The sequence below is a fragment of the Rissa tridactyla genome, chromosome 1, assembly GCF_028500815.1.
Source record: "Rissa tridactyla isolate bRisTri1 chromosome 1, bRisTri1.patW.cur.20221130, whole genome shotgun sequence".
NCBI lineage: Eukaryota > Metazoa > Chordata > Aves > Charadriiformes > Laridae > Rissa > Rissa tridactyla.
The window spans coordinates 27,085,076-27,101,335 of NC_071466.1; the positions used below are offsets into that span (position 1 = coordinate 27,085,076).

General features: G+C 37.7%; 1 protein-coding gene across 13 annotated transcripts in view; it reads left to right on the forward strand.

Moving 5' to 3' along the window:
- Positions 1-16,260, forward strand: part of FRY (FRY microtubule binding protein) — a 252,364-nt gene that overhangs the window by 137,539 nt on the left and 98,565 nt on the right. For 12 of the 13 annotated variants that reach the window (XM_054201901.1, XM_054201922.1, XM_054201892.1 and 9 more), the window contains 11 exons: positions 4-143; positions 1,196-1,286; positions 1,664-1,743; positions 1,876-1,956; positions 3,598-3,766; positions 6,138-6,230; positions 6,325-6,423; positions 8,963-9,064; positions 13,321-13,424; positions 13,916-14,024; positions 14,965-15,051. In XM_054201901.1, coding sequence (XP_054057876.1) covers positions 4-143; positions 1,196-1,286; positions 1,664-1,743; positions 1,876-1,956; positions 3,598-3,766; positions 6,138-6,230; positions 6,325-6,423; positions 8,963-9,064; positions 13,321-13,424; positions 13,916-14,024; positions 14,965-15,051 — 1,155 coding nt within the window. Of the gene's footprint in view, positions 1-3; positions 144-1,195; positions 1,287-1,663; positions 1,744-1,875; positions 1,957-3,597; positions 3,767-6,137; positions 6,231-6,324; positions 6,424-8,962; positions 9,065-11,197; positions 12,037-13,320; positions 13,425-13,915; positions 14,025-14,964; positions 15,052-16,260 lie in introns of those variants that run through there. The other variant, XM_054201948.1, reaches the window with a different exon arrangement.

Below are 16,260 nucleotides of genomic sequence, written 5' to 3' on the forward strand. Positions count from 1 at the left end.
TAGGTAATAAGCTCAATGAGCTCACTTTCAGAATATTGTCTACCTTCTATCCTGCGCACTTTGTTTGATTGGTATAAAAGACAGAATGGCATAGAAGATGAATCTCATGAGTACAGACCAAGAACAAGCACTAAATCCAAAAGGTATGATTTTGAATATGCATACATATGTTAATGACAGATCCTAAGGTAACATGTATTACATTTTACCGATCAGCCTTTGTGACGTTACAGTTGTTTGAAATCTTTTTGTCATCTTTTTCTGCTTCTTTGGGGAACTCTTCTCTCAGCTTGTAGATGGATGGAGCAGTTGTGTCTTTAAAATTATGCTCCTGATAGTTCAAACACAATTTCTTACTGCTGTTTTGAATGCTGTAATGTCATTTAAATATTAGTTTGTATAAACTGTGTCTGTCTGTTCATGTGAGCGGGCAATAATTCTGTGATACTTAGAAGGATTTTTTTTAATACAGCGTTCTGCTTAGTCAAGGAAATTTCACACCCGTCCTCAATCCAAAAAATTGTGAATCAGTCAAAGAGCTTTAGCAGCACTGACTTAGGTCTTAAAACAAGCAAGCAAAAATAGACCCAAAACATTTATTCCTCTGTGTTGTTCTTCACAAAAAATGCTTTTAAACTTCTGACAACTGATGACAAAGTTAAAAAAAAAACCTGGAACGGTTTTAAAAAGATAATGTAGTTTGTTTATTAATTCTGCGTCAGTACAATTAAGGCATTTTTCAAAATCCGTCACAAGTCTAAATACTAATTTGATAGTACAAAATAATTTATTATGTTCGTCTCCAAACTGTAATTGAGAATTGTCTAAATGGTGCCATCAACAAGGAAATTGAAATGAAATCCATTGTTGGAATACAGAATCCAAACGTTTCCTTGGTTTTGCTTGGCTTTTTTCTTCTTGAGAAAGTTTTGCGTTGATCTTAAACTGGGAAAAAAGAGGGAGGAAATGAAGAATGACATTTAAACCTTTGAAAGAAGGTGAAAGAAACAAGTTAATTTGGTCTATTTATCTCAGATTTTAAGACCGTATTAGTACATTACTTTCTGAAATGCTGGACGGCTGTTTAAAAAGTAGAACAATCCTTTGTTATCTGTATTTATGTAATTGAGGAAGGCATGTAATATGAATTATGACACATCTTCTGAATATTGTGTTTCCTGTTTTGATTTTGCAGTGATGAACAGCAGCGGGATTATTTAATGGAGAGAAGGGATCTGGCTATTGATTTTATTTTTTCTTTAGTATTAATAGAAGTTTTGAAACAGGTAAGGAGTTCTTAAATTAGTCATTAACTAATAAATCATGGAAATGACCAATACAACTTAATCTTAGGGTTCTTCTTTCTATTTCCATCTTTGAGAGTCTAATAAAATCAAGAGATACGTCCTGCATGCTTGTTTATTGCTGTCTTTCTTGCACCTGTAGGATACATAGTATTATGTGCTCATACAGACTTTGCTTTGCCAACACTTCGGAGATAAAGTATTTCTCTTTAATACTACATAAACTTTAAATGGATGGCTCATTTCAGATGTTTTGTTCGATAGATGCTGTTTCAGCTCTGAAGGGAAGGTACCCAGGAGTAAAACAAGCACTAAGTGTAATATATGTGTACTGGTTATGTTTTATTTTGTGTTTTCAGATTCCACTTCATCCTGTAATAGACAGCTTGGTACATGATGTTATTAACTTGGCGTTCAAGCACTTTAAATACAAAGAAGGGTAAGGCTCTTTTTCACACAAAAATTCTATGAAAAAAATTCTATGAAAAAAATTATTTGCTGAATTTTTTAATTGTAGCAGTTTAAGCAGGATGCTTTCTCAGCCAAGAATTCTTTCTTGTCTCTTGCCTAGGTACCTTGGTCCTAACACTGGAAATATGCACATTGTTGCAGATTTGTATGCAGAAGTAATAGGTGTTCTAGCTCAAGCAAAGTAAGTAAAATTGAATACCATATATAATAGAAATCTGAGAAGTTTTACTTGCTTAGCATTTGAATATTCTGATTTTCTCACTTTCTTAAAAGATAGCATAGGAATAAATCATTTCAGCTCACTGGCCCTGTGTTCAACCAGGTGTTGTAAAGCATAGAACTCTAGGGAATCACAGCTTTCTGCATCTAGTCCAGTGATACTGAATAAATTCAACTAGACTACAGCAGCATTATTTTTCTTATCTCAGCTATGACGTCTGTGGAAAGCCCAAAGGGCTGAAGAGAGCTATTTTAATCAACCTGTTTTCTATATGCTATTTTTTCTCTAGCTGGGCAAACCTAAAAATGGCTATACTCCAACATAGCAACATTTAAAGTTTCTCTGCAGTTATTTCAGTATAGAACTTAACGCAACTGCTTCCAAATCCTTCATCCTGCACTTCTTAGTGCAGATGGCACAGTAAAGACACAAAACACTTTGTGGACTCCAGTCTTAAATCTTGAATGTGGAGGCAGACAGATTCAGAAGCTCAAGTACCTGATACAATCTCTCACCATACACTTGTCACACAAATGAAGCAGAAGAGTGAAATCTATTGCTCCAACATAGATCCATGTCAGTGATCTCTGTCTCCCGACTTCTTGGTGTTGCGGAGAGCGAGTCTGCTCTGTAAGACCAATCAACTTAACCAAACTTATTTTTTAGCCTGATGTAGGCAAACCAGTTTGAGTTGCTGGAAATCCATGACGTTCACAGACTTTAGCTCAGGCCTTACATGGGCTTCTAAATTATCTGGGTCAAAGGCAAGAAGGGAAGTGATATCTGGATCCGAAGCTTCAAGTTGACTGTCAAATACAAAACATACCTTTTCTCCATAAATACTGTTTTTCTTCTCCGGTTCTGAAGGGCCTTGCTAAAATGTTACTACCAGTGAAGGGCTTCTTCCTGCCAACCTGTTTTTTGAAACTCTCCTGTGTTCCCTATCGGACATAATAACAAGTTGTTATGTGCTACGCATGCCCATGAAAATGACATTCTTTTCATTTTGTCTCAAAAAGGACAGGAGATCCTGTTGGATGATCTTCCTATATGTTATTTTTATGGACAGTGTGTCTCAAAAGACACACACCTCCAATAGTCTCCTGGGGGAGATCAAAAATGGTCACAGACCACCCCATCCCAAATTATTGTAGTTAATGCTGAAGCATTACTGTAATGGCTATTAGAAAAAACTGAAGGGAGGAATAGCCTATCTGAATATTTTCACGGTTATCATGTAAACATTTTCTTTTTAAAACATTGCATGTACTTGCAAGAAAACTATATTTCATCTTGGATTTTTTGAAAAACATGTGAGGAGGTTATTCTAGTGATATTGTTAGCTCTTATGTAAAAGAGGGGCATGGTAAGAAAATAATTGGAAAGATGTGGTTATCCAAAGGGACTAAGATCAGGTTTATCAGTTTATCAGAAGTGAAAGAAAACCAAACAGAAAGAAATCTCTTCACATACTGACTGAAATGGTATTTTACAACCGAGGTTGTATCTATCTTCTTTAGGTTTTTCACCATTTATATGCCTTACAGTACATTTCAAATATGAATCTGTACTTTAATGTAACTAACCAATGTGAATTCATAGATTTCCTGCTGTAAAGAAGAAATTCATGGCAGAGTTAAAAGAGTTACGGCATAAAGAACAAAGCCCATATGTAGTTCAAAGCATTATCAGTCTTATAATGGGAATGAAATTCTTTCGCATTAAGATGTATCCTGTGGAGGACTTTGAAGCTTCTCTTCAGTTTATGCAGGTAAAATTCCTAAGTATGTAACTGTGGTTCCCAGACTTTTTAGAATGGGCTCCCCTTCATCTTTCCTGTAATACTGCAGGAGATTTTCCACACATCATTCCCACATAAATGTATGTGCAGCTACTTTCTGTTTGTTCTGAACCTCAGCACTCCAGTCTCCAATCTCTGATTGTATTATTCCATAGAAACTTTTCATCAGCCTTATACTCCTAGTCCCTACATCTCACCCTCTAACAAAAAGAGATTTGGTTCTGTAGACCCCAGACCTTCCACCCTGCCATCCCACAGCTGTTTCTTGCCCTGTGCCCCTGCCTAGCTATGTCTCCCTAGCTGCTCACTGCCTCCAAAGTCAACCTTCCACCCTTGACATAGTTGTCACAGAGGAGAGGAACTTCAGATGGAGAAAAACACACAAGAGGAGGCAAAAGCTGGATGGAATTTCCCTTGGATGTGTTGTCTTCTTCCACTACACCTTCATTCCCCTCTCAAACTAGAGGTTTGAGAGCCACTAGTACAGAGCACAGTTTGACTATCGTGAATGCTTTAAATTAACAGAATACGTAATTTTGTAAAAAGAAAGATTTGTTTAGTTTAACGTTTTTATTCACGTTTTCTCTTGGGATCACCCTCATGGGTACATGGTTTGTAGCCAGTCATACAGTAAAATACACATTTTATGTAAACCTCCACATAAAGATCATCTTACATGGTGTCGATGGAGTAAAAAAAATCAATGTTAGATGCCCACAAATAAGGATTTGACATTGGAATACAAACACACATGTGTACAGACACACAGAGCCATTTCTCCTGAACAGGAATCACATTCTATTTCAATTTTGCAATGTGTTTTGAACCATATGTAACAACATATTTAAAACATATTTAACAGCACAGAAACAGCTCATTTTTCTTCTTACCTTACGCTTCATTATGTGAACACATCTTAGTATGTGTTGACTTAATGTAAGTTATCCAGAGCTGGCAAGATACCAAAGTAGTGTGTATTCAGTGCACATGACTAATATGAGTGAGTGAATGACTTTGTGGCACAGCTTTATGGCACAGCACTGCTGGGATCCAGTGTTCACTGCTATTGAAATCAGTTGTAAAGCTCCCATTTGAGTAGACTCAACTTTGGATGCAAAAGATATCTGTGTTGCTCATGACTACAGTACCAAATTAATTCTTATATATACTACAATGCATCATAAGATGCACTGCGTATGTAGGAAAACCAGTTTTGCTCAGTTTGGTGAAATACAGTTCAATTCTATGGGCAATTCCTCTGTTAGAGTATCTACATGCAGTGCCTCATGTACAAGCTCTGTCACACCAGCTCTGCTCTAGTAGAGCTGGACACTTTCAGATGGTGAGCTACTTTCAGGAGCGAGCTCCAGAAAGGCTTGTCTTCCACCACGGAGGGCAGAAGCAGCCCAGGAAGGCAACTGGCTTTGCACAGGGGCCTCAGCTGTGTAGCAGAAATGGCTGGAGTGACTGAAGCCACGTGGCGTAGAATCCTGATTGCAGGCAGGAAAAATTATGCATGGTCTGAAGTGTAAATTGCTCTGCATGCATGTGCAGAAAAAAAGGTGAGTGAGGAACATCCTTGTAATGTCAGTGGCTGTTTGGGCCTTGGACCCAGAGAGGAAGAAGTAACTGGAGCAACATGATTTGTCATCCTCAGAGAAGTTGTACAGAAACACAAGAGTGGGTGGATGCCTATCTCCCTTCCCTCACTTCCTGAGCAGCACAGCTGTGTGGATGGTAGCTTGCGGCATGTTTAGGACAAAAGTGCATTTTTACTTTCTCTCTCAGTCCCCAGTTGCAGGCTGGAAATTGTGGTGGCTTGCACCACAGGTCTCTTCCCTCACATGACACAGTTCTGTATAGACCCTTAATCTGCAATGGATCCTAGCAGTGAAATTTATCCAAAATATTTACAGTAAGATTGTTCCTTCCCTTGAGTATCTTACCAAAGAAGTACATTCCTTTTCAGGCCTCCCAGAGCATTGTGTAAAGCAGTCCATGTGGGCTATTAGTCCTGCTCCTGAAGGTACACACAGGGAAGGCATGAGGTCAGCCCCTGGGTCCGAGTCCCTTTCCATCCCCAGAACACCACCGGGCACAGCTGGAATCAGTGGACAGTTTGTGGATTATCATGATTAGAGTAACAGATCCTTGATCTTGACTTATGTCCTGCTTTTGTGCTTGCTGCAAAATGCACGTTTAGAAGTTAATAGACAAATGTTTTCTGTGGGATTTGCAAGATAAAAATAGTCACTGACACTTCATGTGCATTCAGAAAACATGTAGAGGTCTTTATTCCAGCTGATACGCAATTTATGTTTCTTGTTTTGTTTTGTTTTAGGAATGTGCACATTATTTCCTTGAAGTTAAAGACAAAGATATCAAGCATGCACTGGCAGGACTGTTTGTTGAAATTCTTGTCCCCGTAGCTGCTGTGAGTTTGTTTTTCAGGTTGTTTGCATAATTTCTTTGAATTAGTTAAAATGGCTTGTGAAATAATGTTTTATTAACGTGAAATTTTCTTTCAGGCTGTTAAAAATGAAGTGAATGTCCCCTGTCTGAGGAACTTTGTTGAAAGCCTGTATGATACAACACTTGAACTTTCCTCACGAAAGAAGCACTCATTGGTCAGTAACCCTAAGAAGCAGAGGCTAAAACTCTTTGTCAGAAATATCTCTGAGCAAGACTCTTGGGAAATTCCCGGAATTGGTTGCAAAACTTTTTTCTGCAGTAGGCTTTATAACCAATACATTTCTATTTGCAGGGAAGTTTATTGTGTTTGCAGAAAATAACCGTATTTATTTTATTCAGAATATGATCAAAATCAGTCTGACTCAAACAGATGTTTTCAGCTTCTGGGTCTGTGATTGTTAAACGGTTAGGTTTTCTCATACTTGTTATGTGTAAACATTAGGAGGAGAGCAGAAAGAATAGAGTTCACTTCTTGTCAAGCGAGAACAAATGAGGCATGTGGGAACAACTCTTTCATGGGGCTTAAATAATACATAGTAGGAACAAAAAAATGTGTAACACATGCCCTTTTAAATCTGTAACTTGGCTACTGTGCAGCTCCCTATTTCATTTTTTTCTTGTGAGATGAGCAGTGGCACTGCAGTGTATTTTTGGAAGCATGAGTTGATCTGAATTAAATGAAGATTTGAGTCAGTTTGACGCTGGCCGCCTTAAGCAGTCTGTCTCTCCAACTGGGTCAGCACACGTCAGCACTGCAGCGTTAGCTAATCCGTTTTGAAGTCTTGGACCTTTTAAGTAAAGAAAGTTGTCGTTCACCCCCGCCTCATTCTATGGGAAAGTCAAAAAGATTTCCCTGTTCCCAGCACTCTGGGCAAATGCTGGTCACTAGCGCTAGTGAATCTGCTGGGAAGACTGCAGGCGTGTGCTTGAGCTCTCTGCCACCGTTACGCCAGTCCCAGGGGAGAGTCAGAGCATCCCCTGGGGTGCAGTCCTGATCCGGTTTGAATTAGTGGGAGTCTTGGGATGGATTTCTGATTTCACTCTGCTTGTGTTTGTGTGGCTCTGTTCCACTCTGCCGAGTTAATAAAACGTCGTTGAAACTGAAGCAGGGTAAGAGCATTGCTGTACAGTTTTTACACTAAATAGACTTCCCCAAACTGGTGGCTGTACTTGCCAAAGTCAATACTGTGTGCTTGAGAAAGGATTGCACAGCTGGGGCTTTGCGTTTGATTGCTTGTCTGCACATACCACACTGGAGTCTACATAGTTAAGTGTGACAAAATAGAATAGATTCTTGCGAGGGTGTGATTAGAAATACAAACATTGCGAGGAGGGGGGGAAAGGCAAACAGTTGGCAGAAATAGCTGCAGTGCATATTTTCAGGCTTCCAGGAAGAAAGCACACTCTTTAGAGTCTGAAGAGGACCTTCCTTTCCAAGATCAGCGTTTTGTGAATCAGTGCGCTCACTGTACAGCCAGGATGGGGGCATTCATCTTACCTCATTTTCTATCTAAAAGTGTCTGATCTGAGTTAGTCATTGAGGTTCTCTTGATTGTGAATGGGGTGAATTAGGAAACTCCAGGAGGTGATTTGTATCTTCCCTCCTTGCGTTCTTACATAGGATGGATTATAACAGTCTTGGGGTGTTACTAAACTCTGTGATCCTGTCAAGTACTCAACTATTATAGTCATAATGTTAATATGGAATGAAAGTTTTCCATGAGAAGACTTCAATTGTCCTCTCCCATATGTATTTTGGACATGAAGATTATAGAAATAAAAATTGATGTACATTTGCCATTTGCTCAAGAAACTAGGTCTAACCTAGCTATAGACAATTTATGTTATATATTACAGGAACAGAAGTTGGGTTTTATGGTGTATTTATACTTTGATCTGTGACTGAGGTTAGAATTTTAATTCTAAGAATAAAGTTTTGAGAATTTTGAGAATCATTGGTCTTTAAGATGAAGTTACCTTATTTTTGTCTAATAACTCTGAAGTCCTGATTGGGTATATTAACATGACAACTGAAATAGAAAATTCTTGCTGAAATAGCAAAGTCAGTTTGCATTTTAGCTTTTTTTTTTAGTGTAACATTTACAAGATGAGTGTCAAAGTAAGTGTTGACAGAGATCAGGGTCCAGTATTTGAACTTCTACATTCTGCCCTGCTTCTTTTTATTTTTCACTTTGCAAGATGTAAGTACCAGCAGATCCAGACATTGCATGTATTTTAAAACAATTCTTTAGGGTGTTTGACATGTCTCTCAGTAAATATAGTGACTGCAGATTTTGAAGAGTAATAGGTATCTGAGCATTCATAAGTCCCAACAATCTCTGTGGCTCCTGTTCTTATTATAATAAAGTTTAGTTGTTTCCATGTTATAATTTCTCAGTTAACCATCAGAAATCAGCCCTGTCAGTCTGTAAAATTGTGGCACATCTTTGGATTTATTATACTGCTATAAGTAGGCATTTGGTTGGTTTTAGTTCATCCATAAAACATATCTGTAACAGCTTTAGAGAAAGGTTCCTTTTAAATTGTACTGCTTAACAATGTGTTTATATTGGCTAACATGTATTGCACAAAATGGAGGAGTTAGACCTTTAAGTTTACAGTAGATCTCTTAAGTTACTTTTATGTTGTCTAGACATGCAAATAATACCGTATCGACATCCATTTCCTGTTTAGGCTTTGTACCCTTTGGTAACATGCCTGCTTTGTGTCAGTCAGAAGCAGTTCTTTTTAAACAGATGGCATATTTTCCTCAACAACTGTCTATCCAATCTCAAGGTTAGTATCTTCTAGTTTTAATACTGTATTAAAACTTCAGTATGCACTATTGATCTGTTGCAAATCCGTTTTAGGTGAATGTGCTGCATTATTGCTATTATCTGATTCCATACATAATTTTATTTAGCTTTAGCTATGCAGATTTTTTCAATAACAAACAAGTGTTCTTGTGCTTAGTTTGAATTTCTGCTGTTTCTCTCACTCAAGCCAAGCCCGAGTCAAACAGCTGTGGAACAGGCAAGATTGCTGATGAAAGTTATTAACTCGAGTGACATACCAAAACTCACCCAGTATTAACTTGTTTTTTTCATAAAGGCGTTCTCCAACAAAGCACTTGTTATTACTTTATCAGAATGGAACTAGTTGCAGGACACTGCCTGTTTCACTCTGTTAAGTTGCATTAAAAAAACGTAATGTCTTTTAAGTTGTTTCCTCCACATATCCATTCTTATTCCTTTACCATTTGTTAGGTCTTTGAAGTTTAAGACTCACTGTCCACTGCAATCTGCTGTGGTTCCTGGCCAGCACATACTGTTCAATACACATATGCTACTTGATGTTACTACTCCTCCACATTTCTTTTACTTGCTCAATAATTAATGTCCCATTCCACACTTAAAGTGGATCCACTGAAAGGATGGTCCTGTGCCTACCGGAAAAGGTCAATGTAAGAAGCACGGTGAAGTGGTTAGCTCAAGTGAAGGGCCTCCAAACTGATGCTTGGTGAACCAGTGGTTGGAGGCTTCTGCAAACAGCACAGGTAGAACATGCAGCCACTTTCTCAGCTCAGAGGCAAACTGTGGAGGGAATCTCTCTTCTCAAAAAATTGAATTCCCAAGCTTGTCATCAAGGTATATATTACATCATTTATTGCTGTTGCATTCTTGCTGTACTTTGTCTTAATGAAACAAATTGTATTGACTCTCTTCATATGGATCCTACTGTTAGAATGGCTCTTTGAAATGTTCGTAGTCTTCTGAAGATTTCTTTCCACCTGTACCTGAATTACTTACTTCTGCTGAAGATGTATTAGAACCTTATTTGCAAAGAGATTCAGAAAATAAACATGTTGTTACTGCAACTAATTTTATGGATTTTTATGAGGTTATACAGGCTTTAGAAAAGGTGGCTGCAGCTGTAAGATCTCTGAGGAGCCAGCTGGAAATATAGATTTTTCTGGAAATTAGGGAGATCCTGACAAATGATTTAAAACCATTAGAGAAAATATAAGTGAAGTTGCTCCTACCTTACCAATTGAAAATCAAATTGGAATTCACCTTGCCACCTGTTGAAATATACTTCAACTCATAGGTCTCATAGATTAATGTGGTGGTACATTCAGTCTTTAGTTTGGGGAGAAGATAACGTAGCTGAATATGTGGCTAAATTAAGAACTGGTTGGCCAGTCCTTCCCAGTACAGAGGAAGAGAAGCCCTGACCATTGAAGCAATCACTTCACCAGTCAGAGTGGCATCTCAAAGCCCAAACCAAACTCATGCAGCTGGAAGAAGAGGTAGATCAACAAGGAGAAATCCTTCCATTAGAAGGAGAGTTGTGCCCACCAGGACAATATATGGGCCTCCACGATCTTGTGTGAGCTCCTCACCCTATAGAGCACAGTCTCCTTCCCAAACCCATTAAGGTCAAGCATACACTGGGAAAGCGAAAAGGTTTATATTCTCATCATATTTCTGATTTTAATATAAACTGGCAAATCTCTGATCTTACAGAAATGAACTTTTCTCTTGAATTAATGAAGGAGACTCCTGCCAGGACATGGGAATATTTGACCCTGCCCAAATTCTGACAAGAGGGCATTTTGTACTATCCTGTTAAAAGTGGTGCAGAAGTTAATAAGTACCCTGGGTTTGAAATGTAACATTTATTGTTAACTAAACTTTATTAACGAAAAACTATTGAAGGCAGGTATTCTATATAGGAGAGAGTCAAATCACTGTGTTTCATTTAGAGGCAAAATTTTTCAGTGGGAGCAAGAGTTCCTCATCTCCAAACTACATGGGACAAGGTGAAAGCTCCAGTACAATTTGAGCCAAGGGTGCAGGACTTACTTTACAAAGAATGGGTCAAACTGCCTATCTCCGGAATGAATTCATGGATACCAATACAAGGCCTAACACCATATTACTGGAAAACAGAAATGGAGGAATTAAAGAAAATGGGCCTCACTCCTGGCAGTCCAGTTGCTCCTCTGCCAATCACAGAAGAAGAGGCAGAGGCATTGAAAAAGAAATTTCTAGAAGAGCAAAAAACAACAGATAAAAGCAAGCCGCACTTACCAATCAAGAAACAGAGCAGATCCTAGCAGAGCTCTACCGCTGACTACTTCCGTGTTCAAGAGGCCCAAGTCACCTTCAACAAATTCTTTGTCCCCAACAGTGAGTTGGACACTGCCAGCAGTGGTAAAGGAGCCACATCCAGTACCAATACTTCCTGTTGGGAAAGTGAAGAAGATGGCAGATATATTAGGCCAAACACTCCTTGTCCTAATAGGATTACTGGCTGGGTTTTTCTTCCTGACAAAAATCCCTGAAATACTGAAGAGGCTCAATTGATGGTGGACTTCTCTCACTTTTCCAAAGGGAGCCACGCTACATGCTTTCCAAAGTACTGGGCACCCAGCCACCGTGTGCTTGCATAGATCTTGCCCACGGACATGCCCGTGATTTCCCTGGGTGTTTCTCAGGTGTTTTATCATATTCCTCTCAATCCTGCTTCTGCTATGCAGTTTGCTGTTTCTGACGGAAAACTGGTCTACTATTCTCAGAAAGCTCCAATGATACCGGTCTCAGCCCTTTTCTCCCCCATCTCTTCTCTACTGCCCTTGCAGCTGAACTATCTTGTAGATGGAATAATTGGACTTTTGCTTATAGGGATGACTTCCTCCTCTGCCAAACAAGCTCTTGTTACCTCAGCTCAGCCACAATGTCTGCTGTTTTATTGAAAGCTTTGGGGTAAGAATAAACTTTGATAAACGTACACCATCCTGTTGAAGAGATCGAATTCTTAGGACTGAAATTTACAAGGAGTGACATGGTGATACCTGATGAAAAATAGATTGAAAGTAAATGGGTTATGAAACAAATTGATTCTAACAGATGTTATGATTTTAAAATCCTGCAGAGATTAATAGGCCACATAAAGTTTGTCATTCCTTTTAATACTTATTCTAATCATGTACTACAACCATTTTATGTTGCTGTAATAAACAAAAAGGATTTTCAATTTTCTGTTCCATAGAAGGCTTTATTGTATAAAATGTGTTGTCAAGGAGTTAAATGGAAATTGCAACCGAAGGACAGGGTTCCTGTTCCTAAGCTTGTGGCAGATGTCATGTTGGAAATTCGAGCCATGTCCCATATCATTGGCGGGTCTTCTTTCCATTTTGCAGGACCTAGACCAATACACATTCAAGAACTATTGATGGGATTGGTTGCAGTTTCTTTGATCAAACCGCGGTCTTTGGTTTGTGACTCAACATTTGTCTGCAGACAGAAATTCAGGTCTTTGCCATGGAGATTTGCACTGTGGGCCAGGCAAATCTTATCTCAGGTTAAAGTGTACTGGACTCCTTCAAAGTTTAACCCAGCAGATGGCCCAACACACGGGACACTATCTGATTGGACTGCACATACTTGCACCCTACTGAGAAGGCCCTTAAAACTGCCAATGAAACAGCAAACTGCATATGGCCAAAGAGACTCAAAGACAATCTTGTACTAGTTCAAAAGTTTCCAAAAATAAAGAGCAATCCAGACAGATAATCCAATTCAGTCCAGCTGATCCCAGATACCGTGTTAATTAGGCCAGTCTCAGCATCCACCAATTTTTGTCCTTTCACTTCTGAATACGCGCAGTGCCTTTATTTATCTGTTGTGTTCTTCATACCAGGTCTCCACCATAGGGCAACAGCTTTTGGATTGATAAAATCAACTGAAGATGAGGTTTTCGTTTCAGAGTCAAATTGAAGTGGTTTTCAAATAGAGATTTTAAATTGTAACATTTATCTAATTTAAGTAACTTGATATGTGGGGGTTTTGACAATTTATGTAATACCAGGAGAGGTAGGTCAGATGCATAAGCATACTGCAGCTACAGGAATGTGGTACTGGGCAGCTGTGAGGCTGCATCTTTTTGTAGTGTCATTATGAAAACTCTGAACCTTGATATCCATTAAGTGTAGAACTTCCTTTCTAATTTGTGTCTGAAGTTTTTTCTTATATTATATATTTCTTTAGAATAAGGACCCAAAAATGGCTCGAGTTGCACTGGAATCTCTGTACAGACTGCTGTGGGTTTACATGATCAGAATTAAATGTGAAAGCAACACAGCTACCCAAAGGTGAGATGCTGTATTAGTAATGACAATCAGGCCTTGTAGAGTGGATGTTGCCAGTGAAGAGGTTTTGTAGTTCTCCTGAATTACTTTGAATTGAACCTATTCCTGTTGTGAAATAAAAAACTCATCCGTATGCAACAAAATATTCCCTTTAGTGGCACTGTCAGTTATTCCTCCACCTATTAAAATTACTGTATAAAGTGTTTCTGCTTTTGAAAGAGCTAAAAATCACTCTTTGCCTGGTTAAAGTTAAAAATATTTTTGTAGTGTCATGTTGTCAACTGGTTTATTGTTACTTGTAATGTAATGAAATAAAATGATTACACTGAATTTGTAGAAAAGGATCACAACAAAATACCCAATTACATTTTCATTTCAAAGAACATACATTCTAGACTTTCTAAATGGAGTAGGATTTCCAACTTACTTTTCATGGTAACTGAAGGTCTGCAAGGTCCAGAAATGTCTAATGCTTTTTTTTCCTTCTTTTACAGTCGACTTATTACTATTGTTACAACACTTTTCCCAAAAGGGTCCCGTGGTGTTGTGCCAAGAGATATGCCTCTAAACATCTTTGTGAAGATAATACAGTTTATTGCACAGGTATGGGAGAACCATGCATATGTCTTTCCAGTTAATGAATAACTTGTTTTCCCAATAATAAATTAACAAATAAGTAAACTTCTATTGTCTGAATTTTTTGCAACCCCATTGTCAGTATCTTTCACTTAGGCAATGATACAATTAAAGATTGAGCTGGGGCAGACTTCCTTTGAACAACAGGTTTTGATTAACATCCTTCCACTGAAAATGAATACAAATATTTTCAGTTCGACTCAAAAGTCTTTTTTGTCAGTTTTTGGATTTGCCAGCAAGTCAGAAAATGCATTTGTTGACAGGCTTTGACTGTCAATAAAGTTAAAAATAATAAGCCATGTTTTGTCCTGATACTGAATCATTCCTACTATATAGGACAAAGAGTTGCACTGCTTTTAAAGCATTAAGTCAGAGGAAAACCAGTTTGGCATGTAGTTGACACATTTAGTTTTCATCAGTTCAAATGGGAATTGCTAAAATAATAAACTAACTTTTGGTGCATGAAGTTTCATCTCTTGTATTACTTAAATTCAGAAAACATTCCCATTGAGCAAAGCACTTAAGCACATACTTAAAGTCTCTGAATAGGAGTGAATTAAACAGATGCTTAAAATCTTCCCTGAACTGTGCCATCTGTGAATAAGCTCCTTTTATATAAAATACTATGTTAGTACCATAATTACCACAGTTTAAATGAAATAATTAAAAGCTTTCTTTCCAAAAGGGATCATTTCCTATTTAAATGCTATACATTTTTGAGTTTATCACCATACAGCAGTGTTGAAAACTTAAATCTGATAATATGTTCTGCATACTTCTGAAAATCTGTTTTTCCATACATTTAAATAAATCCTGATTAAATTGGTTTTCAAAATTCTGTTGCCTTAAAGAAAATAAGTAGCACAAGTGAGCAGCTTAATGATTTGCAATATTTTTACTATTTTAGGAACGTTTAGATTTTGCAATGAAAGAAATTATCTTTGACTTCCTTTGTGTTGGAAAACCAGCAAAAGCTTTCAGTCTAAACCCTGAGGTATGATATGCATCTGCATTTTTTGGAGTTAATATATATTCTATTGTCCTATACTTACTCTCTGGTTACATTCTAGGCATGCTTTCACCTTTGTCCAGTTTTCAGGACAAATCTTGAGCTGGATTTATTGCTAAATACATCTGTGGACTTTAATGTGTGAAATGTCACATTGTTTATGCCTATCTCATGATTGCTTGGTGAGGATTATCAAATTTGATGGAGTGCAAATGTATAAAACAAAAAGATAAATGAAATTGTTGATCACAGTATCTCCTTATCACACTACTGTTTTTCTATGCAATGCCTTAAACTATTTTAATATAAAAATAAATTTTCTGTAACAATTTCAATGTTTTCAATTTGGAAAAGTGCACATGATGCAAGAAGAACTGAAGGTGACAAAAAAGAAAAAACTCTAATAAAGTTTTATCACTCTGACTGGTAAAGCTCCACTAGTGTTAGTGTCATGAGTCAGCTTCCTGGTGCTTTCCCTAGAGAAAACAATCAGAAATTTGAAAAACTTTAAAAAAAATCAAAGTAAAAGTGGGAAAATAATGAAAAGTTCTCTTGAAAATAATGTATTTGCTTATAATTTTGAAAACATTTTCCTTTGAAAACTAAGAATAAACACATGAAAAGTAAAAAGCAATTGTGATCATCTCATAAAATATGTCCATATTAATCTTTCAGTATTAAAAAGCCATTCACTACAATGTTAAAATAGAATGAGTTACCTTACAAAATTTATATTTGATACAAAAAAATATTTGGAAAAGTAGATTAAACTTTTTACTGTCAAAAGCAGCAGAAGTAAAAGGCAAGCTTTACTTTGAGCACAGCTTTTATCCTTTCTTCAGCAGAGTAAAGAAAAAATGAAAGAGAATTCTTGAGCAGGCAGTCCCCACCACATTCTAAGTCAGAGTCACCTGCAGGATTGACTGAGGAAGGTCCTGTAAAGGACATTGTGTATTAGCATTGCATGAAGCTGAGCTTATAGGGAATTGACATGGTCACACAGAATGGTTTGGGTTGGAAGGGACCTTAAAGATCATCCAGTTCCAACCCCCCTGCCATGGGCAGGGACACCTCCCACTAGACCAGGCTGCTCAAAGCCCCATCCAACCTGGCCTCAAACAGCTTCTTGATGAATCAACATCTGAAATTTTACTGTTTCTCAACAATGTAAGTCCGAAAACAATGAAATAATAG